Below are 27326 nucleotides of genomic sequence, written 5' to 3'. Positions count from 1 at the left end.
AGACTGTTCGACATCAACACCTGGAGTTGTCTGTTCAACATCAACACCTGGAGTTTAAACAGACTGTTCAACATCAACACCAGGAGTTTTAAACAGACTGTTCAACATCAACACCAGGAGTTTGAACAGACTGTTCAACATCAACACCTGGAGTTTAAACAGACTGTTCAACATCAACACCGGGAGTTTGAACAGACTGTTTGACATCAACACCTGGAGTTTGAACAGACTGTTTGACATCAACGCCTGGAGTTTGAACAGACTGTTTGACATCAACGCCTGGAGTTTGAACAGACTGTTCAACATCAACACCTGGAGTTTGAACAGACTGTTCGACATCAACACCTGGAGTTTAAACAGACTGTTACAGACTGTTCAACATCAACAGCTGGAGTTTGAACAGACTGTTCAACATCAACACCTGGAGTTTGAACAGACTGTTCGACATCAACACCTGGAGTTTGAACAGACTGTTTGACATCACATCAACACCTGGAGTTTGAACAGACTGTTCAACATCAACACCTGGAGTTTGAACAGACTGTTCGACATCAACACCTGGAGTTTGAACAGACTGTTTGACATCACATCAACACCTGGAGTTTGAACAGACTGTTCAACATCAACACCAGGAGTTTGAACAGACTGTTTGACATCACATCAACACCTGGAGTTTGAACAGACTGTTCAACATCAATACCTGGAGTTTGAACAGACTGTTCAACATCAATACCTGGAGTCTGAACAGACTGTTCGACATCAACACCTGGAGTTGTCTGACATCAACACCTGGAGTTTAAACAGACTGTTCAACATCAACACCAGGAGTTTTAAACAGACTGTTCAACATCAACACCAGGAGTTTTAAACAGACTGTTCAACATCAACACCAGGAGTTTGAACAGACTGTTTGACATCAACACCTGGAGTTTAAACAGACTGTTCAACATCAACACCGGGAGTTTGAACAGACTGTTCAACACCAACACCTGGAGTTTGAACAGACTGTTCAACATCAACACCTGGAGTTGTCTGACATCAACACCTGGAGTTTGAACAGACTGTTCAACATCAACACCTGGAGTTTGAACAGACTGTTTGACATCAACACCTGGAGTTTGAACAGACTGTTCAACATCAACACCTGGAGTTTAAACAGACTGTTACAGACTGTTCAACATCAACACCTGGAGTTTAAACACACTGTTCAACACCAACAGCTGGAGTTTGAACACATCACATACAAACTGTTTGACATCAACAGCCGGAGTTTGAACACACCACGTTGACCATCCACAGTTTGTCAGGAGGAGGGAGGAGGGAGACATAAGCACTGATCACTGCACTTCAAGTCTGGCACCCCCTCTGTCTTCACGTTCAGTGCCTCTTGTGGTGCCGTCTTTTCCTCTGCAGCCTGAAAAAAATGTACATTGTAGTGATCACTGCACTTCAAATCTGGCACCCTCTCTGTCTTCACGTTCAGTGCCTCTTGTGGTGCCGTCTTTTCCTCTGCAGCCTGAAAAAAAATGTACATTGCACTGATCACTGCCCTTCAAATCTGGCACCCCCTCCGTCTTCACGTTCAGTGCCTCTTGTGGTGCCGTCTTTTCCTCTGCAGCCTGAAAAAAAAATGTACATTGCACATTGCACTGATAAACATGAAACAATTTAAAAACTAATGCTGTATATAAATACATTTATCTTTTTCTGTTCATAGGTGAAGATGTGGGGAAAAGAAGAAGAAGAAGAAGAAGAAGAAGAAGAAGAAGAAAAAAGGATTAACACCTGCCATCACCTAACAAGACTTATGAGTATCATTTTCAACATCTGACCATAGCAAAACTTTGTCTGACAGTAGCGGTGCCAACACCCTCAATCATAGTCCTGCTGGCATATCGAAAGAACAAAGAAATCAACAGAATGGACTTTTTTCCCCCCACTTGATGTGCCTGAGGGTTTTAACTTGTCATAAAACATTGTTCATTCCGTCAAGTGACACTGCTGAGAAACACGAGACAGCATTTATTCTGAGCTCACTTGCCTCCCGGAAGCAGTATCCAGGGGAGATATTTCAGCCATTCAGGTGAATCCTAAGCCACAGAACAAATTTTCACGGGTTGAATGTCCTTTTTTTCTTTCCGCTTTTTTTTCACAACAATATTTCATCAACAGGAAACCCCCCCCAAAAAAAACCACACACTGCTTGATTCTAGCAACTTCGTTTTTATTTTGAGGGTAGTAGCATAGCATTCTGACACTCATCCGAAGATCAACAAGACGTAGCTGGCAGGTCAAAAAAAAAAGAAACAAAGAGAAGGAGAAACAGTTTAGAGTTATATATAGTCTGAACTGCTGGTTTAAAAAAAAAAATTCATTTATTTAATCTAAATATGTGAACTTGGTCAATGTTTTCATTTTGTTAAAAAAAAAAAAAAAAAAAAAAAAAAAATTATCAAATCACCTCAGCGACTTTTCACTCAAAGCAAGTAACAGATAGGACTGGTGATGGTGTGATATCCGAGCATCCAGAACAGCTTAGACCTTATGGCAAACTTTAGTCAACTGTTATCATCGTTATGTTTGGTATGTATGGTCAGTGTTGTGCATGATGGCTTTGTGTGTGTGTGTGCATACATAAACTACTGCTAGTGTTTTGATCAGATGTCTATACAGGGTTATGTTTGTAAGTCGTCATTTTAGTGTTTAAACGTATGTGATGAAAAAGTGCTATATAAACCGAATCACTATAACTATTAGTAAAATAAAATTCTGTAGAAGAAATCCAGTCTTACAGGTACACAAATATACACGCATGCACTCAAGGCCTGACAAAGCACAGGTCAGGCATCTACCTATGGATTTGTCCAAATGCAGTGAAGCCTCCCTGAGAAACCGAAAAAACTGAGACTTATCATAACGGCAACGAACCTCTGGGCCCAGCTGACTGCTTTCCTTCGGCTTTTGTTTCTCGTCTCCGGAACGTATCTTGGTGTGGGGCCGGCGCTGTCTGGCTGGCCGATGGGCATCGTTGTTGACGGTCCAAGGACCCAGGCTGGTGTATGCGTAGTAGTCCATTGGGTAGGTGTCCCTCCACTCAACACTCTGTACAGCTACACACAGCTGGAAAAAACAACAACAGGGGACAACACACCTCAGTACATTTAGAAAGAACAATTATTGATAAAAAACGAAGGATGCACGTGCACACACACACACACACACCCAGGCTGGTGTATGCGTAGTAGTCCATGGGGTAGGTGTCCCTCCACTCAACACTCTGTACAGCTACACACAGCTGGAAAAAAACAAACAGGGGACAATACACCTCAGTACATTTAGAAAGAACAATTACTGATAAAAAACGAAGGATGCACATACAGACAGGCATGCACACACACACACACCCAGGCTGGTGTATGCATAGTAGTCCATGGGGTAGGTGTCCTGCCACTTAACACTCTGTACAGCTACACACACCTGAAAAAAACACGGGAAAAAACACCTCAGTACATTTAGAAAGAACAATTATTGATAAAAAATGAAGGATGCATGTGCACACACACACAGGCTGGTGTATGCATAGTAGTCCATGGGGTAGGTTTCCCTCCACTCAACACTCTGTACAGCTACACACAGCTGGAAAAACAGGGAACAATACAGCTCGGTACATTTTTACAAAGAACAATTTTTGTTAATAAAAAACGAAGGATGCACACAGTACACACAGACAGGCATGCATACATGTGCATGCTATCACACTCTTGCGCATGCGCACACACACACACACTTACATTGTGTTGTATTGTGTTTGTATTTTATCATATTGCATTGCATTGTATTGTATTGCATTGTGATAATACTAATACTGATAAAAAGATTGTCATTCTTATTGGTATCATTATCATTATCATCAATTCAATTCATCAAGTGTCTTTACATGTAAAGCATGCTCAGTTCCACTGAACAATTTAAAAACCGACATTTAAAACAAGCAATATATTGCATTGCAATGCATTGTATTGTATTGCATTATATTGTATTGCATTATATTGCATTGTATTGTATTGCACTGTACTGCATTGCATTGTACTGTATTGTATTGCATTGCACTGTATTGTACAGCATTGTATTGTATTGTATTGCATTGCACTGTATTGCATTGTATCATTGTACTGTATTGCATCGCACTGCACTGTATTGTATTGCATTGCACTGTATTGTATTGCATTTCATTGCACTGCATTGTGTTGTACTGTATCGTATCGTACTGTACTGCATCACTTTTTAGTCACAACAGATCTCTCTGTGTGAAATTCAGGCTGCTCTCACCAGGGTAGAGGACATTGCCACAGTGTAGCGACACTCATTTTTTTTTAACCTTCTGTTTTTGTGCGCAAGAAGGCTTTTTTCTCAGAATTTTCCCCGGGGCATCCCTTTCGTTGCCACTGCTTTCATCACATGTGCATGATGCACCCAGGACCTCAGTTCATCGACTCATATGGATGACTAGCATCCATTTCTTTTCCCCAACAATTTTTTTAATTCCCTGTCTCTCACCCATCCATTCCACAAATCCTACATTCATTCATCAGCATCTTTCTGCTGCACTTGTTATACAGGGTTACCCGCAAATGGACGGGAAAAGAGAAATGAAAAGTGTCGTGGAAAAACGCAACAGACAATGCTGGCAATGACATGGTATTGCAAAGTGCACAGAGCTTCAAGAACATGTGCTATAGTAAGACATCTTAATAAATACATAAATAAATAAGAAATGAATATTTCTTGAGAAAATACGCACATAATAAATCATGTGACGGATGTCTTCACAGTCGTTTTAAAGAAATGCTCAAACAATGTATTACTGATGAATTTTTTTTTTTTAGCCTCTATTCATTTTTTTAAACAATGCAGCTCTTTCTTAAAAAAAAAGTGAGTTGTATTTATAGATTCTGAACAAGCAAGGCAATACAAGGTTTAACAATACAAAAACGTAGGCTATAAAAATCATAATCTGTGAAAGGAAGAAGTCATGGAGGTGGATTTTGACAACTTGCACAGCTCAACGTGAGCACATGAAAATGGACAGTTACAGTCCAGATGAGACACAAAACCCTGACACGAATACCTTGACCTTAACTCTCTCCATACGAACGGCGAAAGAGACGATGTTAACAGCGTTTCAGCCCAATTACCATCATCAAAATATTGCAAGCGGAAGGCTCTTATACTGAAGAGGTGAATGTTGACAAATAATACCACAATTCTGACGACGGAAGCTAAAGGTTGGGTCACTCAGACACCCACTGGACATCCGAGGGGTCTGTGTAGAGGAGAAGAGAGGACTGGCCGTACTGAGTGAGTTAAACAAAGAGACATGTGTGAACAGAACTCACTTAAAATTGTCGCCATTTTGCTTGTGACGCGTCTTGCTTCAACACCAATGACTCAGGATCTAGCAAGGGAGGAGGTGGGGATGGGGAGGGAGAGAAAATTCTGGCCACCATCAACTCATGGCTGAACAATCATTTTAGCCAGGCACTGTTCCTGTGTCAAACATCGCTGTGTCAAAAAGAAAACAGTCAAAAGAAAACAACTATGCTTCGAAAAGAGCATGGCAAATTATCTCCCTTGACTAGGATTGTATTGTATTGTATTGCATTACTCTTTTATCACAAGAGATTTCTCTGTGTGAAATTCGGGCTGCTCTCTCCATGGATAGCGCGTTGCTACACTGAGAGCGCCACCTCTTTTTATCTTTTTTTTTTCTGCCTGCAATTTTTCACATGTCTGCCTATCAAAGTGGATATTTCTACAGAATTTTGCCAGGGACAACCCTTTTGTTGCTGTGGGTTCTTTAACCTGCGCTCAGTGCTTTCTGCACACAGGACCTCGGTTTATCGTCTCACCCAAATGACTAGCATCCAGATCACCACTCAAGGTCTAGTGGAGGGGGAGAAAATCCTGGAGACTGGGGGATTCGAACCAGTGCGCTCAGATTCTCTCGCTTCCTAGGCAGACGTGTTACCACTTGGCCAACACTCTTTTTTTTTTTTTTTTTTCGCAGCATGACAAATTTTCTCCCCTGACTAGAATATCACACATTTCCTTTTTTTTCCTGTCTTTTTATTATTTTTTTTCTTCTTCTTCTTCTGCGTTCGTGGGCTGCAACTCCCACGTTCACTCGTATGCACACGAGTGGGCTTTTACATGTATGACCGTTTTTAGCCCGCCATGTAGGCAGCCATACTCCGCTTTCAGGGGTGTGCATGCTGAGTATGTTCCTGTTTCCATAACCCACCGAACGCTGACATGGATTACAGGATCTTTAACGTGCGTATTTGATCTTCTGCTTGCATATACACACGAAGGGGGTTCAGGCACTAGCAGGTCTGCACATATGTTGACCTGGGAGATCGTAAAAATCTCCACCCTTAACCCACCAGGCGCCGTCACCGTGATTCGAACCCGGGACCCTCAGATTGAAAGTCCAACGCTTTAACCACTTGGCTATTGCGCTCATCTTTTATTTTATTTTATTTTATTTTTTTAATTTTTAAAAATATTTTTTACCACAGCAGATGTGGTGTAGTGTGTATGGATCAGCGCACTCGCTCTGCCACCTCCTTGAAGCAGAAACTGATGCTGACACGAAGGAGCTGACAGCTTACCTCGTAAGGAGTGAGCAGAGGCTTGTCGAAAGCAGTGCCCCAGTCAATTGATAAGCGTGGACATGCTACCTGGACCCACCTGCACAAAAACACCTGTGGTTGTTGTAGAAAACCAGTCAGCCTTGTTTCCAGTAGAACTTACAACAACAACAAGACCAGAGACAAACAATGTCCATATTATACACAGTGAGGGATGAATCATTCTTTCCAGTGGTGAGTGTGTGGGGGTGGGGGGTAGGGGGGGAGGTGGGAAGGGGTGGGGATGTGGGATTGTGTGGGTGTGGGGTGGGAGTGTAGGGTGTGTGTGTGTGTGTGGAAGTGTAGGGTGTGTGTGTGGGGGCACGGGGGGCGGTGTGTGTGTGTGTGGGGGGGGGAGGTGGGGGGTGGGCGTGGGTGTGTGTGGGTGGGAGTGTAGAGTGTGTGTGTGGGTGTGTGGGGGTGAGAGTGTAGGGTGTGTGTGTGTGTGTGTGTGGGTGTGGGTGTGCATGTATGTGTGTGGGGGGTGGGAGTGTAGGGTGTGTGTGTGTGTGTGTGTGTGTGTGTGTGTGTGTGTGTGTGTGTGTGTGTGTGTGTGTGTCTGTGTCTGTGTGTGAGTATTCTTTATGATGTGAGGATGATGACTGTTTCTCCATGGTCAATTCTTTTTCTTGATAAATGCTTGTTTTTTCTTTTGTGACATGTAATTTGTAGAGAGCCGTGAGTGATAGATTGTGCTTTGGTTCTTTCTGATTATTGTTGTTTCTTTCAAGTTTTTATATGTAATTTTTGAGCCACTATGAGCCTCTCTGTGAGGGAACAGCACTTCATTATCATTACCGTTACTATTTATTGATTGATTGATGTGGATACTTCAATAGCGCCTATCCTCGGTCAGAGACCAAGCTCTAAGCGCTTTACATACACGGGGTCATTTGCACCACAGGCTGCCTACCTGGGCAGAGCCGACTGACGGCTGCCACTGGGCGCTCATCATTCGTTTCCTGTGTCATTCAATCAGATTTCAGACGCACACACATACACACTCAAACAGACATGTAACATTTTACGTGTATGACCGTTTGTTTGTTTTTTATTTACCCTGCCATGTAGGCATGCTGGGTATATTCTTGTTTCCATAACCCACCGAACGCTGACATGGATTACAGGATCTTTAACGTGCGTATTTGATCTTCTGCGTGCGCATACACATGAAGGGGGTTCAGGCACTATCAGGTCTGCACATATGTTGACCTGGGAGATCGTAAAAATCTCCACCCTTTACCCACCAGGTGCACCGAGATTCAAACCCAGGACCCTCAGATTGAAAGTCCAGCACTTTAACCATTCGGCTATTGCACCCGTCATTTATTACTACATGTGGCAAAGTTTTGTTTACCTTAAACTAAACATTGCAACAAAGTCCACCTTGTTTGGTTCAGGTGTGACTGAATTTCAAGAGTATGTATATCAATGACTGTATAATGTATGATGGACTCACGAGTTTCAGACCATCAGTATTCTCTTCCACACTTTGTTTAACTCTCTCCATACGAACGGCGAAAGAGACGACGTTAACAGCGTTTCAGCCCAATTACCATCATAAAATTTATTGCAAGCGGAAGGCTATTATGCTGAAGAGGTGAATGTTGACAAAGAATACCACAATTCTGACGACAGAAGCTAAAGGTTGGGTCATTCAGACACCCACTGGACATCCGAGGGGTCTGTGTAGAGGAGAAGAGAGGACTGGCCGTACTGAGTGAGTTAAATGAGAGGAACATGTCAGTGTAACATAAAGTCACATAATTGTGTGTCTTTTTTTTTTGTGTGTGTGTGTTTACAAAATGAAGGCAAGAATGATACTAATATTGCAATAGAGAAAGAAACACACACACACACACACACACACACAGAGTGTTTGCTTCCCCTTACCCCCAAAGGGGGGTAAAATGGGATTCAAACCTGAAGCTTCACAGTCATCATGCCACCTCCATGACCTCTGGTAATACAAACTGCATTACTATCATTTTCCGTCTATATGGTACATCCCCTGAATTTAAAAAATAAATTATAAATAATTTTTTTTTTTTTTTTTTTTTTTTAGATCACAGAATAAGGCAAAATTGTGTATTACAAATGGCCAGGTTATTACTGATGTTGTGAAAATCTATGACAAAAGTAACTTCAGAACTAACAATCCATGTCTGAATGAAACCGATGACATCAAAAAACCTCCAACATGGTAACATCTGCAAGAACATACAGCAAAGAAAGGGAACAGGAAAACAGAGTTTCTTGACCTTGTACTGCCCAGCTCTCCCTAGAGTTTCTTATCACTAGTCACAAGTTTCTCTGCTCTCTAGCACACAAAACAATCAGCTGTTGGCTCTGAAGACCTTGTACTGCCCAGCTCTCCCTAGAGTTTCTTATCACTAGTCACAAGTTTCTCTGCTCTCTAGCACACAAAACAATCAGCTGTTGGCTCTGAAGACCTTGTACTGCCCAGAGTTTCTTATCACAAGTCACAAGTTTCTCTGCTCTCTAGCATACAAAACAATCAGCTGTTGGCTCTGAAGACCTTGTACTGCCCAGCTCTCCCTAGAGTTTCTTATCACTAGTCACAAGTTTCTCTGCTCTCTGGCACACAAAACAATCAGCTGTTGGCTCTGAAGACCTTGTACTGCCCAGCTCTCCCTACAGTTTCTAATCACTAGTCACAAGTTTCTCTGCTCTCTGGCACACAAAACAATCAGCTGTTGGCTCTGAAGACCTTGTACTGCCCAACTCTCCCTAGAGTTTCTTATCACTAGTCACAAGTTTCTCTGCTCTCTAGCATACAAAACAATCAGCTGTTGGCTCTGAAGACCTTGTACTGCCCAGCTCTCCTTAGAGTTTCTTATCACTAGTCACAAGTTTCTCTGCTCTCTAGCATACAAAACAATCAGCTGTTGGCTCTGAAGACCTTGTACTGCCCAGCTCTCCCTAGAGTTTCTTATCACTAGTCACAAGTTTCTCTGCTCTCCAGCACACAAAACAATCAGCTGTTGGCTCTGAAGACCTTGTACTGCCCAGCTCTCCCTAGAGTTTCTTATCACTAGTCACAAGTTTCTCTGCTCTCTAGCATACAAAACAATCAGCTGTTGGCTCTGAAGACCTTGTACTGCCCAGCTCTCCCTAGAGTTTCTTATCACTAGTCACAAGTTTCTCTGCTCTCTAGCACACAAAACAATCAGCTGCTGGCTGTGAAGACCTTGTACTGCCCAGCTCTCCCTAGAGTTTCTTATCACTAGTCACAAGTTTCTCTGCTCTCTAGCACACAAAACAATCAGCTGTTGGCTCTGAAGACCTTGTACTGCCCAGCTCTCCCTAGAGTTTCTTATCACTAGTCACAAGTTTCTCCGCTCTCTGGCACACAAAACGATCAGCTGTTGGCTCTGAAGACCTTGTACTGCCCAGAGTTTCTTATCACTAGTCACAAGTTTCTCTGCTCTCTAGCACACAAAACAATCAGCTGTTGGCTCTGAAGACCTTGTACTGCCCAGCTCTCCCTAGAGTTTCTTATCACTAGTCACAAGTTTCTCTGCTCTCTAGCACACAAAACAATCAGCTGTAGGCTCTGAACATGTGGGGGCTGGGGATGAGGGGGGTGAATAATTTAATAATGTTTTGTATCTTGTGTTCAATTTTTCTTTTTTGATATTTACGCGTGTGCTTTTTTTTTTATTCCCCTATCTGTAAACACCTATGGCTTATTTTCAGGATTAGGTGAAAATGATAACAATAACAATAATAATAATAATAATAATAGTGGTAGTCGTAGTAGTAGTAGTAGTAATAAAAAAAACAAAAAAAAAAAAAAGAAAAAAAAGAAAAAAAATAAAAAATAATAACAATTTATCTGTTCTTTCTGTCATCAGTTTTGTTTTTTGAACTTTGAGCTATCTTGCAATATACGCTACAAATGATATGCTCGTTCCAGACCATTCTAAATCTACCCACCAACAAGGCACACTGGTGTGTAAGACACAAGGGTAAAGGGTGAGGAAAAAAACAACCCAACTGCTTTTCAATCCTAAAAAACAACAACAACAACAACAGAGTATACCTCGTGTCAGATGTGATGTCAATAATGTGAAAAACAATAGTCTGCAAAACGTACAATTTTCATCTCTTTTTCAACAGCAGTTATGACTCAAAACACAAATATCTAAAAACAGATTTCCTTCATGTTTCATTATAAAAAAACCAACACAACCCCGCCCCCCCCCCCCCACCCCCCCCCTCGCTCTCCCCCCCAAAAAACAAAAAAAAACAATACAACACTTACGCATCCACCTGCTGAAAAAGATTCAGCTTGTCTGGAAAGATCTCTGAAAGCAGCACCGTGACAAACTGCTTCCCACTTGCTGTAATCTTCTCTTTCAGCATCTGTAGGCAGATATAACAAAAAACAAAAAAAACCCACTCATGTTACGCATGCATCAAATACACCTGCACGACTCTACGCATGCACACACACACACACACACACACACACACACACACAGAGACACGCAACTTTGTATTTAATTCTCGCTTCAATGGGGAGCCAATGTAGAGTGCGGAGGTGAGGAGAAATGTGATCAGTATGTGGGACTCTGAGAGTCAGACAGGCGGCATTGTTTTAAAGTTTTTGAATTCGCTGAAGAAGATTATGCAGACAGCCTATGAGAAGAGAATTACATTAGTGTTATCATTAATATTATTATTGTTGTTGTTGTCAGTGGTAGTTGCGGAAATAGTAGTTTGTTTTTTTTGGTGTTTTCGTTGTTGTCGTTTTTCTTGTTTAGTTCACTTTTGTCTTGCACTTCAAACTTCTTTTCATTATCAAATAATGTGTGTATTTTCGCCATTGTGTTTGTGTATTGCTTGTTACATATGAACAAGCACGATATAAGCTCAGGCTTGTTGATGCTCAAGTCTTCTTCACTGTACGCTGTATTTCACCTTGTTCCTTGATATCAAAAATGTTTAAACCAAGAGAATTTACAGTAGTCGATTCGTGACAGCACAAAAGCAGAAATAAGAGCTTTAGTAGTTTCTGCACTTACCTCCAAAACCTGAGGGGACCCTTGGCGCCCCAGAGTTCCAAGCACAAGGCCGATGGTGTGCGCTCTGGTTGCCACAGCGATCGCTGACTGCCTGTTCTTCCTCATCTCTTCATGCTCGTAGTGTTCAATGGTGAACTGCTTGTCGTAGGGGTCATACCTGGTGAACAGCAACTGGCATCGTGATACAAAACGAATAAGGAGGCTAGGGGAGTATCAGTATCAATATCAGTATCAGTATCAGCAGCTCAAGGAGGCGTCACTGCATTCGGACAAATCCATATACGCTACACCACATCTGCCAAGCAGATGCCTGACCAGCAGCATAACCCAACGTGATTAGTCAGGCCCGAAGGAAAAAAAAAAAAGAAAAAAAGAAGAAAAGATAATAATGAATAATAACAATAATGGTAATAATAATAATGATGATGATGATAATAATAATAATAATAACAGTAACAGATAAAAATAAAATAAAAGTTTGTACTCTCGAAGAGTAAATGATTAACAAACAATAAAGAGTGTTAACTCTCTCCATGCCGGAATTTCACACAGAGAAGTACAAGTATCATGGTACTAGACAATAAAGAGTGGTAACTCTCTCCATGCATCAGGTACACAACTTCTAGTCAGTGCTGCTTATGCTACCCATCAGGACACAGGTAAATAAAAGGTATATTGGAACAAACCCAAAGTTACGTCCTCCAGAAAAAAACGGAAGCTTCAGGCTTGTCCTTATACCGATCATTTGTATTTGCATTTGTATTTGTATTTCTTTTTATCACAACAGATTTCTCTGTGTGAAATTCGGGCTGCTCTCCCCAGGGAGAGCACGTCACTACACTACAGCGCCACCCACTTTTTTTTTTTTTTTTTTCCCTGCGTGCAGTTTTATTTGTTTTTCCATCGAAGTGTATTTTTTCCTACAGAATTTTGCCAGGAACAACACTTTTCTTGCCGTGGGTTCTTTTACGTGCGCTGCGTGCATGCTGCACACAGGACCTCGGTTTATTGTCTCATCCGAATGACTAGAATCCTGACCACCACTTAACTCTCTCCAAACGAATGGCGAAAGAGATGACGTTAACAGCGTTTCACCCCAATTACCACCATCAAAATATTGCAAGTGGAAGGCTCTTATACTGAAGAGGTGCATGTTGACAAAGAATACCACAATTCTGACGACGGAAGCTAAAGGTTGGGTCATTCAGACACCTACTGGACATCCGAGGGGTCTGTGTAGAGGAGAAGAGAGGACTGGCCGTACTGAGTGAGTTAAGGTCTACGGGAGGGGGAGAAAATACTGCCGAGTGTGGGCATCGAACCAGCGCGATCATGTTCTCTCGCTTCCTGGGCAGACGTGTCACCACAAGGCCAACATCCACCACATCCACATCCACCACATCCACACATTGTACACAACACACTGCATCAATGTAGCATATACACACGGAAAAGTACCTAAACAAACTATATGCATACACAAACACAATACATACATATATACACAGAAACATACATTCAAACATACATATATACCCACCCCCCTCCCTCCTCACACACACACACATACACAAATACACACATTCGCACATACATGTATAAGTGTTCGTGTTCGTATACACACATTGTCAAGCATGCCACATGTGCAAGAGTATTATACTGTTTCAGTGTTTCGATAAAAACGCCAAAACGAAAACCGTTGCTGTGAAAAGTGGTCAGTCTTGATGCCAAATTTAAAAGAAGTCCTAGTGTCAGAGGATGTGTCAGGGAGTCTGATTCACATGTCTGGGGGCTTGAAAAGAAAGAGATCTATATCCTCAGGACTTAGTTCTGACACGAGGTATCCTGTAAAGTCAAGCATCAGAAGAACAGAGCTGGCAAGACGGAGATTAGATATGGAGGAGTTAAAAAAAAAAAAAAAAAAAAAATGACCATGAAAAAGGTGCAGTTGGTGGTAAACTGTCTTATCGTACCAACAATACCTGGTCAACTAGGTGGTATGATAGCTGATGATAATGATCATGATAATGGTGAAAATGACAATGACAATGAATGATGATTGTGATGAAGTCATGGCAGGTGATGATGATAGGAAACTGTTGACACAAACAGTTTATTCATTTATGCATTTTTTTTATCAATTCATTTATTTATTCATTTATTTATTTATCTTTATTTTTCTTGTCCATTCATTTACTATTTAATTTGTTTATCTATTTATCTATTTATTTATTTATCATTTGACAGAAAGTTTATTCATTTATCTATTTTATCCATTTATTTATCTATTTATCATTTGAGAGAAAGTTTATTTATTTATCTATTTATTCATTTATTTATTTATCGTTTGACAGAAAGTTTATTTATTTATCTATTTATTTATTCATTTATCTATCTATCTATTCATACAGGAGTTGTTTGCTTTCATCTCATTTAATATTAAAATTTGTTCTTGAAGGCCATAACACCAGTGAAGAAGAAAAGCAAAGGTGCAAGGAATATTAACATTCTTGCTGTTGGTAATAACTATACACGAAGCACTTTACTTACTTGTATGCAGGAACTCCAGGGTTGTGAATCATGATGGACTCCAAGTGGAAACGGCCGTCACCCAGGTATCTGCGACACCAAGGGGGAGAAAACAAAACCACATGCATGCAGCCAAGAACACTTGAACCATGAACTACTTTTAACTAGCAACAAGAGGCAAAGCCTTCAAGACTCACTTGTGCTTCGCGCTTTTATCCAGTAAAGGAATCATGAGGAGAAAAAAAAAAAAGTGATTTAAAAAATCGTTGAAAAGTGCTCTGTATTAACTCTCTCCATACGAACGGAGAAAGAGACGATGTTAACAGCGTTTCACCCCAATTACCATCATCAAAATATTGCAAGCGGAAGGCTCTTATACTGAAGAGGTGAATGTTGACAAAGAATACCACAATTCTGACGACGGAAGCTAAAGGTTGGGTCATTCAGACACCCACTGGACATCTGATGGGTCTGTGTAGAGGAGAAGACAGGACTGGCCGTACTGAGTGAGTTAAATATGATAGAGAAGCTTGGGAGAAAAAAAAAGAAAAAGAAAAAAAAAGACATGCAAAATAAATATAACTTCTATGCGTAGCAAAAGAAGTTCCTGTTTCAACAAAAAAATGATAAAAATGACTGCTCTTGTTGTTGTGTCAGAACATCAGATCAAAGTGCCAAGTGTAGAGAATAAAAAAATAAATAAATATAACAGTAAAATCAGCTTGCATATAATTTGGCTTCTTTTTTATTTTTTCTGTGCCCATCCCAGAGGTGCAATATTGTTTTAAACAAGATGGCTGGAAAGAACTGAATTTTTTCCTATTTTTATGCTAAATTTGGTGTCAACTGACAAAGTATTTGCAGAGAAAATGGCAATGTTAAAGTTTACCACGGACACACAGACACAAAGACAAGCGAACACCGGGTTAAAACATAGACTCACTTTGTTTACACAAGTGAGTCAAAAAGGCATGCGTGTAGGATCGAACCACACACGTTCAGTTCTGATGCAAGCAGACTAATTCCCAAGGCAGCGGCACATCTGACGTCAAATGACTAAATTTAAAACTTAAAGCAATGTTGACGTTTTCTTCTTCGTGTGATAAACAGATGTGATTGTAGTAGGATGTGATAACATCGTTTAAATCATGTTTTTTGTGTGTTTTATTATATCTTGATTAATCTTTTATTTTGGTGGTAAAGGAGACGTTGCCATCTCCTTCAAACACATCTAACACATGGTAGATCTCTAGATCTGCACAAACCAGTCTCCAAAGGGCTGAAAGAAACAATCAAATCAATTTTCTTTTACGTTCATTCCAGTTACTTCAGTGTCCACTTTAGCATATTCATATTCAGTAAACATGTTGATGGTGTAGTTAGTATCACTGTAAGTGTTCTGTCCAGAATTTGTATTTCTTTCCTATTAATTGTGAACAAGAAACACAAGGTCATGTCGTCTTCGAAAACAACCTACCTTCTAGTCAGCCAAACTTGGTGGAAAGTGGTTTTTTTTTTTTAATAGAATTTTTGGATTTCGGAACACATCTCAACAAAATAAACTATTAATGATTGAGAACTATGGCTTAATTCGGGAGACTTACAACCTGTTATTGGTATGACTGTGAATATTTTTTTCATACTACGTTTAAGCCAAATTTGTTATTGGCAGACAAAGTATTTCCAAAGAAAATAGCAATGTTGAAGTTTACCACGGACACACAAACACACACACACACACAGACACAGACACACACACACACAGACAGCCAAACACCAGGTTAAAACATAGACTCACTTTGTTTACACAAGTGAGTCAAAAATGCGAAAATGACAACTATTAATCAATATGTCAATATATGTAATGTAAAAGTGCAAAAGTTTTGTGAAAAAGGAAAAAAAAAGATGAAGAATTACCACAGAAACAGGGTCATTCCACAGCCCCACATTATTGTATTATACCTATTGTATTGTACTGAACTGCACTGCATTGTATTGTATTGTATTGTATTGTAATGTATTACATTGCATTGTACTACTCTTTTGTCACAACAGATTTCTCTGCGTAAGTTTTTTTTCCCCCTCCAAATGTATATGTTTTCCTATCAAAGAAAGATTTTTCTTCAGAGTTCTGCCGCGGAAAACCCTTTTGTTGCTGTGGGATCTTTTACATGCACACGGAACCTCGGTTTATCATGTCACCTGCATGACTAGCCTTCAGATCACCAACTCAAGGTCGAGCAGAGGGAGAGAAAATTCTGGTGTGTGTGTGGGATGTGAACCAGTAGCGGTCAGATACTCTCGCTTCCTGGGAGGATACATGACCACTAGGCCAACATTCCACTTGCATACGTGAGGACCACCCCCCAACCCTCTTCCCCTACCCCCTTAACTCTCTCCATACAAACGGCGAAAAGAGAAGACGTGAACAGCGTTTCACCCCAATTACCACCATCAAAATATTGTAAGTAGAAGGCTCTCATACTGAAGAGGTGAATGTTGACAAAGAATACCACAATTCTGAAAATGGAAGCTAAAGGTTGGGTCATTCAGACACCCACTGGACATCCGAGGGGTCTGTGTAGAGCAGAAGAGAGGACTGGCCGTACTGAGTGAGTTAAAGAAATCAGATCAGAAAAACAAAAAATCAAAGTGCTCTTGTTGTTGTGTCAGAATATCAGATCAAAGTGCCAAGTTTAGAGAATACAAAAAATACAAATATAACAGTAAATGCAGTTTGCATATAATTAGGCTTCATTCTTTATTTTTTTTGTGCCCATCCCAGACGTGCAATATTGTTTTAAACAAGATGACTGGAAAGAACTGAACTTTGTTTACACAAGTGAGTCAAAAACCGAGGGAAAAGCAGACAAACTATTTACATGATGGCATCAGTGTCAGAGACTTGTGGTGAGGTACAGCCCAGAATCTCCCCTGGGGACAAGGGTTTGCACTGTGGAACCGTCACGACGTAGTCTGCCGACAGCTCCTGTTTGGTGCTCTGCAGAAAAGAAAAAAAGAGCATCGTATTATGTGTAACCAACCGTGCCTGTCAGGCCTTGAGAGCATATATATATATATATATAGATACAGATACACACACATACACACACACACACACATATATATATATATATATATATATATATATATATGATGATGATGGCAGTTTCTTCGTATCCGAAGATCACTGGTAAGAAGGTCTAGTCCGGGTGAGGCAAGCCTTCTGATGGCTGTACAGGCCAATCCTGGACTTGCATTGTCAGGAACAGCTGGCGCACATGAAGGTTGGCTGGTCGCTGGAGGGGTGAACTTGAGATGATGCCTCCTTTCTCCGCTCACGTTTTTCCCTGGCTGTCTGTGTCCTTTCCTTTTCAAATTTCCTGACAGCTTTCCTGGTGGAAGTTTTCCAGGCAGATCTGTTTTCTGCCTGTGTCTCCCAGCTGTGGTGGTCAATTTCGCTACGTGACATCTGCTGCTTCAGTTGGTCCTTGTAGCGTCTGCGTGGAGCTCCAACGCTGCGTTTACCTTCACGCAGTTTGCCGTAGAAGACGGCCTTTGGCATTCTGGAGTTGTCCATACGCGCTACATGACCTGCCCAGCGCAGCTGTCGAAGCATCAGCATTGACTCGATGCTTGGGAGATCAGCTTTCTCCAGGACTTCGATGTATATAGATATATATATATGTGTTTGTGTGACTATCAGAGTGGATTTCTGCTACAGAATTTTGCCAGATGATAAGACTTATATTGCCATGGGTTCTTCTTCAGTGCACACTGTACATGGGACCACGTCAATTGTCTCAAAAGAGAGACAGAGAGAACACTGAACTGACACTGACCATAGACACCTTAAACAAACAATAGGGGGTTACGGTATGGCATCTCAGTGGAATGGGGTGGACGTAGTAGCAATATTTATACCATGTACATATCCAAATGTCATATGTAAAACGTTTCCTTCTGTTATAAATATTAATGTTACCCCTTTCCAAACTTTCACTGCCATGTCATCCAGTGCCTTTGAAAATGATAACCTGGTGCTGAAAAACAGACCTTGGTACTTATAGGAGTTAACGATTTCAGTGACATGACCTTCATATGTCCAAGTTTCCTTTCAAGCAATTTATCTAGCATTTCTAAAAATAATTATTTTGGTTTCATAAAGGTTAACATGTAAATCTAACTGAAGGCTTCTCTTCATTGGACAGAGAGAGAGAGACAGAGACAGAGAGACAGAGAGAGAGAGAGAGAGAGAGAGAGACAGAGAGACAGAGAGAGAGAGAGACAGAGAGAGAGACACAGAGAAAGAGACAAGACAAGACAAATTCTTTATTTCGAGGATAATAGATAAGCACTCGTGTGCTTTTTTTACATCCAGCCCCCGCCCTGAATAGGGTCTACACTACACAATATTTAATAAAATGAAAGCATGGTGTTAGTAGAGATACTTAACAGAGGAAAAAAATATGCATAAATCAAAACAAAACAACAACCACACAGACACACACACACACACAAACACATGGCATACAGGCATGTATAATATATATATATATATATATATATATATATATATATATATAGAGAGAGAGAGAGAGAGAGAGAGAGAGAGAGAGGGGTGGGTGGGTTCCACAGCATGTTACCTGAAGGGCCGCCACAAACTGTATTGTGCTGACCAACGCCAGTCGTGAGCCGGGCTCAAAGTTGTAGCGAAGTGTGTCGATGAAATGGCCCGTGTCGATTTTGATGTCGACAAACACATACAGCATCTGGATGCCTTCAGTGCGGTCTATGGGAACTGTGGTGGGATAAAAACAAGCACACAGTCACAAATACACACATGCACATATGTACACACACACACACATACACATACACATGCAAACTCATACACACACACACACACACACAAGCATGCACTTGCTGATGGCAAACAATTAACAGAAATAAACATAGTGCCAGCTTTTATTTTTGAATTTAATGCATTCTGCTTGCACCAGTATCAGAAGTGTATTGGAATCTTCTGTGAACAGGAACACACACACACACACAGATATATACACACGTGCAAATTTTTTTATGTATACATGCAAACAGACATTTAGAAAATACATAAGCAGAGGTGTTTTTGTCGCTGTTTGTTTTTTCTTTTCTCCCCAATTATAGTTCCCCGCTTATTATTTGTTGCTTTTCAGTTTTTTGTTTTACAGTTTAGATGGTACCATACACACACACATACAAACACCCACATACACACACACACAGGAAGCGAGAGAATCTGAGCACACTGGTTTGAATCACACCAGCAGTCGCAAGTATTTTCTCCCCCTCCGCTAGACCTTGAGTGGTGGGTCTGGACACTAGTCATTCGGATGAGACGATAAACCAAGGTCCCGTGTGCAGCATGCATTTAGAGCATGTAAAAGAACCCACAGCAACAAAAAGAATAAATAAAATCAAACCATGTATAAAGTACTTCCTAACAGACCTAAGAAACATATATAAAACCGAAAAATATATACACTCGATGGAAATGATGTCCATAGCATTTTCTAGAAAATGGTACCCATACATAAAAATGATTGAAGGCAACGAGGAGGAGTAGAGACAACCACGAATGTAACGTTTGTTCTTTTATTTATTTTCTTTTTCCTTCATTTACTTACTTGTTTTTAACAGTGCATGTGACTTTTTTGTTTGTTTTTTCTCTGCATGAAGACAGTGTTGTGTCGTTTTCCTGATTTGCAGTTTAGGTGGTGCACAGTGGCAAATATTGTTGATTTCAGATGTTGGTTTTGTATGTCCGTCTGTATGTATTAAATGTTAAACTCGAATAAAATATTTATTAAAAAAAAAGAAAAAAAAAAAGGTTGTCCTTGGCAAAATTCTGTAGAAAAAATCCACTTCAATAGGAAAACAAATAAAATTGCAGGCAGAAAAAAAAAGAAGAAAAAATGGGTGGTGCTGTCAGTGTAGCGACGCGCTCTTCCTGGGGAGAGCAGCCCGAATTTCACAGAGAGAAATCTGTTGAAACAAAAAGAGTAATACAAATACAAATACACACACACACACACACAGAAAGCAGCCCATACTCAGACAGCTGTGTCCATAGTGCACCATCAGATCAGCCCCCAAGGCCCGTGCTGTGAAGTCATCCACGCAGCACGCTCCATAGGTCACGTCACCCATGATCAGTGTGTCTGCGTCCGTGAAGCTGTGTAACAAGCACCACATGCACACACACACACACACACACACACACGCACACACACACACACACACACACACACACAGAGGCACACACACATGCACTCACACACATATATGTTAAAGTCTCAAATCCCTGAACTGAAATCATCTTCAGTGTTGACGATCTTCAGCAGTCCACTGCTAATGTAAGACTTTTTCAACTCCTTGTTAAATAGTCCAGTTGGTTCGCTGTTATAGTTGTTAGTTTTCCATTGGAAATATGTTATATTGTTATGTTGTTGGGTTTTTTTTGTTTTGTTTTTTTAAACAAAACTTAAATCAATAATTTTCACACACACACACACACACACACACACACACACTTTCACTTACTCGTATGCGTACACAGTAATTCCCCCCCACCCCCCTTCCCCTCCTCCCACTCGATTTTTTTCCTTCCCTCGTCTAATATCACTTACAGTGAAAAGACGTTGGTGTGTGTCCATCGAGATCGATGATGACCATCGTTGTCATCCAGCTGGGGGATGGGGGGAGGGTGGTGGTGGGGTGGGGGGGAGGATGCTCATGAATCTATCTGTGAATGCGCAGATGGCTGAATAGTCCAATCTGCGCACGAAATGTTCGCTGACAGTTGGGGCAGACAAAGACAGGCATACCATTGTCAGGGAGCTTGTTTGCCCGTGACTTTCTGGCCTGCCTCTTCTCAACAGCTGCAGCAGTCCTGTTGGCCTCGCACAACTTGGCGCCTTTGTGCAAAGCAGCACGCCATTTGTCACGGTCCACTGCAGATTCCTCCCAGGAGTCAGGGTTGATATCAAACGCTTTCAGAGAGACTTTCAGAGTATCTCTGAAGCGCTTCTTCTGACCTCCGTGTGATCTCTTCCCTTGTTGCAGCTCGCCATAGAAAAGCCTTTTGGGCAGCCGATGGTCTGGCATGCGCGCCACGTGTCCAGCCCAGCGAAGCTGGGACAGCATCAGGATGGTGAAGATGCTGGGAAGGGTGGCTTTTGCGAGCACCTCTGTGTCTGGGGTCTTGTCTTGCCACTTGATGTTCAGTAGCTTCCTGAGGCATGTTGTGTGGAAGTGGTTCAGCTTCTTGGCATGTCGTTGGTACACTGTCCAAGTTTCGCAGGCGTACAGTAGTGTGGGGAGAACTACTGCTCTGTAGACCTTTAGCTTGGTCTCAAGACTAATGCCTCTTCTGTTCCAGACATTTGCACTGAGTCTACCAAAAGTTGCGCTTGCTCTTGCAATCCTGACGTTCACTTCATCGTCGATGGTCGCATTTCGTGACAGTGTGCTGCCAAGGTATGTGAACCGCTCCACCGCACTGAGTCTCTGACCGTTGACTGTGATATTGGGCTCAACGTAGGGTTTCCCTGGGGCTGGCTGATGGAGAACTTCAGTTTTCCTCGTGCTGATGGTAAGGCCGAAGTTCCTGCTGGCAGTGGCAAACTTGTCGACGCTGAGTTGCATGTCAGCTTCAGATCCAGCGTTGAGGGCACAATCATCAGCAAACAAAAAGTCTCTGATGATGTCTGTCATGACCTTCGTTTTTGCTTGAAGCCTTCTGAGGTTAAACAACTTACCATCTGTTCGGTACTTTAGGCCGATTCCAACATCGCCATCTCTGAAGGCATCAGTAAGCATTGCAGAGAACATGAGGCTGAACAGCGTTGGAGCCAGGACGCAGCCTTGCTTGACACCATTTGTGACAGCAAAAGGAGCAGATGTTTCGCCTTTGTCCTGGACTCGAGCCTGCATGCCTTCATGGAATTGGCTGACCAAGGAAATAAATTTCCGAGGGCATCCGTACTTGGCCATGATCTTCCACAGTCCCTCTCTACTCACGGTGTCGAAGGCCTTAGTGAGGTCGACATAGGTGGAGAACAGATCAGCATTTTGCTCCTGACATTTCTCTTGCAGCTGCCTTGCAGCAAACACCATGTCGGTGGTTCCGCGTTCTTTCCGGAATCCACATTGGCTCTCAGGCAAATGACCTTGGTCAAGGTGTGCTGTGAGGCGGTTTAGTAGGATCCTGGCAAGTATCTTGCCTGCGATGGAGAGCAAGGAAATGCCCCGATGGTTATCACAGGCTTGCCGGTTCCCCTTTCGCTTGTACAAATGAATGATAGATGCATCTTTGAAATCCTGGGGGATCGTCTCTTCTTTCCACATGAGTGAGTACAGCTGATGGAGCTTCTCAGTAAGCACAGTGCCTCCATCCTTGTAGACCTCTGCTGGTATGGAGTCTGAGCCAGGTGCTTTGCCACTGGATAGCAGACGGATTGCTTTCTGGGTCTCAAGAGGTGTTGGCGGATCGTCCAGTGCTTCGTTGATGGGGACTTGTGGGAGACGGTCTATGGCTTCATCATTTATGGAGGAAGGGCGATTTAAGACACTGTTGAAGTGCTCAGCCCAGCGTTCAAGAATTTTCTCCTTCTCGGTGATCAAGGTATTCCCATCTGCACTGAGGAGGGGGGATGATCCTGAGGATGTGGGGCCGTAGACTTCTTTTAAGGCATCATAGAACCTCTTCATATCGTGCCTGTCAGCATATCCCTGGATCTCATCAGCTTTGTCACTCAGCCACTTATCCTGCATCTGGCGTAGCTTTTGCTGAACAGTCCTGTGGATGGCATCGTACACATCCTTTTTTGATGTGGACTTTGGGTTGCTCAGGTAGGCTTGATGCAGACGGCGTTTCTCATCCAGAAGCTGCTTGATTTCATCACAGTTTTCATCAAACCAGTCTTTGTGCTTTCTGGACATGGGTCCCAGGGTCTCTGAAGCTGTACTATAGATCAGCTCACGCAGGGTCCTCCAGTCAGACTCCACATTCTGGTTGTCCAGAGAGGCAGATTCAAGACGATCTTCCAGCAGCTCCACAAAGGACTGTTTGATGGTGATGTTTTTCAGCTTAGCGATGTTGAGCCGTTTTGGGGCCTTCTGGCCTTGGGGGCGTCTCTTGGGCTGAATTCGAATATTCAGCTTCGAGACTACAAGGCGATGGTCTGTCCAACATTCGGCGCCGCACATGGTCTTTGTTACACGTACATCTTGCCTATCCCTTTTCCTGACGATGACATAATCGATGAGATGCCAATGCTTTGAGCGAGGGTGCATCCATGACGTCCTGTTACGGGTAGGGAGGCAGAAAACTGTGTTGGTTATCAGCAGTTCGTGCTCTGCACAGGTCTGAAGCAAAAGCAATCCATTTGGGTTGCAGTGGCCCACACCGTGCTTTCCAATCACTCCATCCCAGGAGATGTAGTCAGAGCCAACTCTAGCATTGAAGTCCCCAAGAATGATGAGCTTGTCTGCTTTAGGGATAGCAGCAATGACAGAGTGAAGGTCCTCGTAGAACTTCGCCTTCACTTCATCCGAGTTGGTCATGGTTGGGGCGTAGGCACTGACAATGGTGAGGTGCTTCTGGCCAGATGCCAGTGGGAGTTTCATGGTCATAAGCCTATCGTTGACTCCCTTTGGGATTCCAGCTAGCTTGCTGACAAGTGCTGTTTTTACTGCAAAACCAACGCCAGCCTCACGTCGCTCTTCGCTTCCTCGTCCACTCCAGAAGAAGGTGTAACCAGATCCCCGTTCGCAGAGCTCGCCTTCACCTGCAAGCCGAGTCTCACTCAAGGCTGCGATGTCAATGTTGTATCTGGCGAGTTCGGATGCAACTAGTGCCGTTCTCCTTTGGGGTCTGTCCGCGTTATCTCTGTCCAGGAGAGTCCTTATGTTCCAAGCACCAATGCTGAGAGGAACGATCCTTGTTTTTTTCTTTTCTTTCTTGTTGTTTCGACCGCTGATGTAGGGTCCCCGCCAGCCGCGGTATGCTGGCCAGGGTGATATGGAGCAGGCAATTTTTAGGGCACCTTTTCTAGCCCCTTCCTCATGCCAGGGAGGTGAGCAGTGCATTCCTAAAGAGGGCTGCTCAGACGCTCAGACGGCTGCCGAGCTCCATCGCTGCTCCTGTCGACGAAGAACGACCCTATGGCCTGAGCCGCCTGCGTGCAGGTCTGCGACTGCGACTGCCAGTGTACCCACACCTGTCGTTTCGTCGCTCGCCTGTCGCCACAGGACTTGGGGGTGATGAAATGATGAAGGATGAAAGGTCATTTTGGATGACTGATGACTTGCGCGATGAGTTTGTTTAAAGTGAAGAGGAGTTGCGCAACGTCAACCTCACTCTCTCGTCCGGGTCCACCAATTTCCAGTGGCAAGACTAAGTCGAGACGACTGGAGGATGAGCACGGATGCAGTGGATGACCAAGATATCCTTTCGGTGTCTCATCTTGCTCTCTGCACTCCACAGTGCGTTGCTGTAACCGCCTTCCTCTCCGTTGAACCGATAGGTTTCTTCCGCAGATTCTGCCGGATCCAGACTTCGCATGCATGGGTAGACACACCCCGGGGGCCAACTGCGTGTGGCATGCACACAGCACAGTGGAGCTAGATGGCCGTCGGTGGCTCTCCTGAGCCATCGCCCTTTTATGGATCTCCATAAGGGTGTCTAGCCACCCGCCTCACCAGTCCCGGAAGGGAGCGGTGGGAGTGCCGGTTTAGTCGCCGGCAACCCGACCCTGAACAGGTTGTACTGGATTACAGGTTACCAGTAGCAGATCTAATGATCTGAAAAGACGTTAAACTAAAGAACGAACACATATATGTGTCTGTGTCTGTACAAATCAATAAAACAAACACAACACAAACAAATCAAAATGCAGAGAGTTTAATCAAAACATAAACAACACAAAGAAAAGACATGGTGATGCTACACTATTAGTATTACAGCATATTTAGTAAGCCTGTCATTTGTGCACTAATTTACGCCCTTCAGAAGAAAAATCAAACATATAGACAATATATATGCTTTCTGACATGCTTTTCTGTTAACACAGTGCAACAAACAACAACTATCTACCATTCTTTTTTTGCCACAATCAAGTAGATAATGCCAACCAATGTGAAGAAAAAAAAAATCAGTTGGTCACAACATGTAAGATTTTGAGCTGTACAATTTTAACACACTGAAGCTGACAGTTTTGAGCAACTCATTTGAAGACCAGATAATAGGTATAATACATGATTCATTTGAATGTTCTATGCATTAATTTTTTTTCTGTCCCAAATTAAAAACTTATTCCTGAAGATTTATGGCATACTGAACATCCATCTCATGTAACTTCAGAAACATGCTGTCAGTGTACTCAAAACTATTACTTTCAGTGGACACAAGGCCAATTAGTTTAGGGCAAAACAGATTACTGGGCATCAGGGTTTCCCTTCTGTTGCAAGACAATATTCAACACTGAATAAAGAAAAAAAGAAAAAAGAAAATAAAGATAAATTTTTCTGAAAGTTTGCACATGTTTACCAGCAAAAACTGCAATGTGTCAAGCAGAGTATACTCCCCCCAACCCCCTTTCCCCAAGGCAACAATCCAAAATGTACACTATTCTAGACATTAAAAAAAAAGAGTATCAGTTTAAGTTTCTCAAGGAGGCGTCACTGCATTCAGACAATCAGTGTACGCTACACCACATCTGCAAGGCAGATGCCTGATCAGCAGCATAACCCAACACGTTTAGTCAGCATTCTTTTAGTAAAAAAAAAAAAAAGAGGAGAAGCAGCCCCGCCCCCCTCTCCCCACAAAACAAACGCACACAAAAAACCAGAGGACCACTGCCAGTCACTCCTACCTTTCAATGATGTCAGCGATGGTACAGGCATAGAGCAACAGGCCCTCTGGGAACTGAAGCGCCACCCTTTTTGCCGCTGACTGCCGCACCTTCCATATTGTTTTGTGGATCTCAAAGTTGTAGTTCTCAGGAAGCTGAGGATGAAAGCAAGATAAACAGTGAACATCTTTTCAGATCTTCTCAGTCATTCTAACTTTGCCAGCTCTGGTATTGTACATATACACAAACACATATAATATATATCTATCAGTATCTCTCTCTCTCTCTCTCTCTATATATATATATATATATAGGGTAGATATTATTTTTATCAACCCATTTTACACACACACACACACACACATATAAAGGGTTGATTATATTTTTATTAACCCAACAATCACAACTGAACTGGTTGATTAAAGAAAAAGGGCGTCAAAAACATAATCAATGAAAACAGCAAACACACAAACTCACAAACACACATGCACACACACAGGCACACACACACACACACACAGTCATTAATTGATTAAATCATTGAATGATTAATAATGAAAAAAAAAGAGAGAGAGGAGTTAATTATGTCAGTTAAAAAGTAAAATGTAAGATTCATAACTATGCGAGTCTGTTTACATTTTCAAAAATAAGCAACCAACCATGAAAACTAAAGATGAAAGAGTGAAGAAAAAAAAAAGAAAAGAAAAAAGAAGACAACAGATGAGTGCATCTAATTCCTAATTTAAGGGAGTAAGGAGGGAAGGGTGGAAGATGACAGAATGGTTAAGATGCTTATCTGCCAACACAGTGTCCTGCTTTGGGTCTGAAACTGAATCCTGGTCTCCTCCTTTCTCCCAAGTTTGACTAGAAAATCCAGCTGACCATCTAATAATTCTCTGATTCAGAGGAGATGATAAACCGAGGTCTCACGTGCAGCATGCACTTGGCATACTCATACTGTAAAAGAAATCCATGGCAACAAAAGGGCTGTCCTCTGGCAAAATTCTGTTGAAGAATTACACTCTGATATAATATATAATACATGCTTTCAAGGCCTGACTGGCACGTTGGGTCGTGATGTAGGTCAGGAATCTGCCTAGCAGATGTGGTGTAGTGTATATATGGAGTTGTCTGAATGCAGTGACGCCTCCTTAAGAAAT

General features: G+C 42.2%; 1 protein-coding gene across 1 annotated transcript in view; it reads right to left on the bottom strand.

The window, feature by feature from the left end:
* Window positions 1–1179: 1179 nt before the first annotated feature.
* Window positions 1180–27326, bottom strand: part of LOC143274728 (2-(3-amino-3-carboxypropyl)histidine synthase subunit 1-like) — a 27345-nt gene continuing 1198 nt past the window's right edge. The window contains exons 3-12 of the mRNA XM_076578634.1: window positions 26188–26321; window positions 20365–20486; window positions 18916–19070; window positions 17152–17270; window positions 14291–14359; window positions 11741–11897; window positions 10978–11078; window positions 6672–6750; window positions 2929–3120; window positions 1180–1414 (exon numbers count right to left, since the gene is read on the bottom strand). Of these exons, the coding sequence (XP_076434749.1) occupies window positions 1304–1414; window positions 2929–3120; window positions 6672–6750; window positions 10978–11078; window positions 11741–11897; window positions 14291–14359; window positions 17152–17270; window positions 18916–19070; window positions 20365–20486; window positions 26188–26321 (1239 nt within the window). The 3' untranslated portion in view covers window positions 1180–1303. The remainder of the gene's footprint in view (window positions 1415–2928; window positions 3121–6671; window positions 6751–10977; window positions 11079–11740; window positions 11898–14290; window positions 14360–17151; window positions 17271–18915; window positions 19071–20364; window positions 20487–26187; window positions 26322–27326) is intronic.

This window comes from Babylonia areolata, chromosome 29, assembly GCF_041734735.1.
Source record: "Babylonia areolata isolate BAREFJ2019XMU chromosome 29, ASM4173473v1, whole genome shotgun sequence".
In the NCBI taxonomy this organism is placed as follows: Eukaryota; Metazoa; Mollusca; class Gastropoda; order Neogastropoda; family Buccinidae; genus Babylonia; species Babylonia areolata.
Note: the sequence above shows the minus strand (reverse complement) of the source record. Positions and strands in the feature narration are given on the sequence as shown.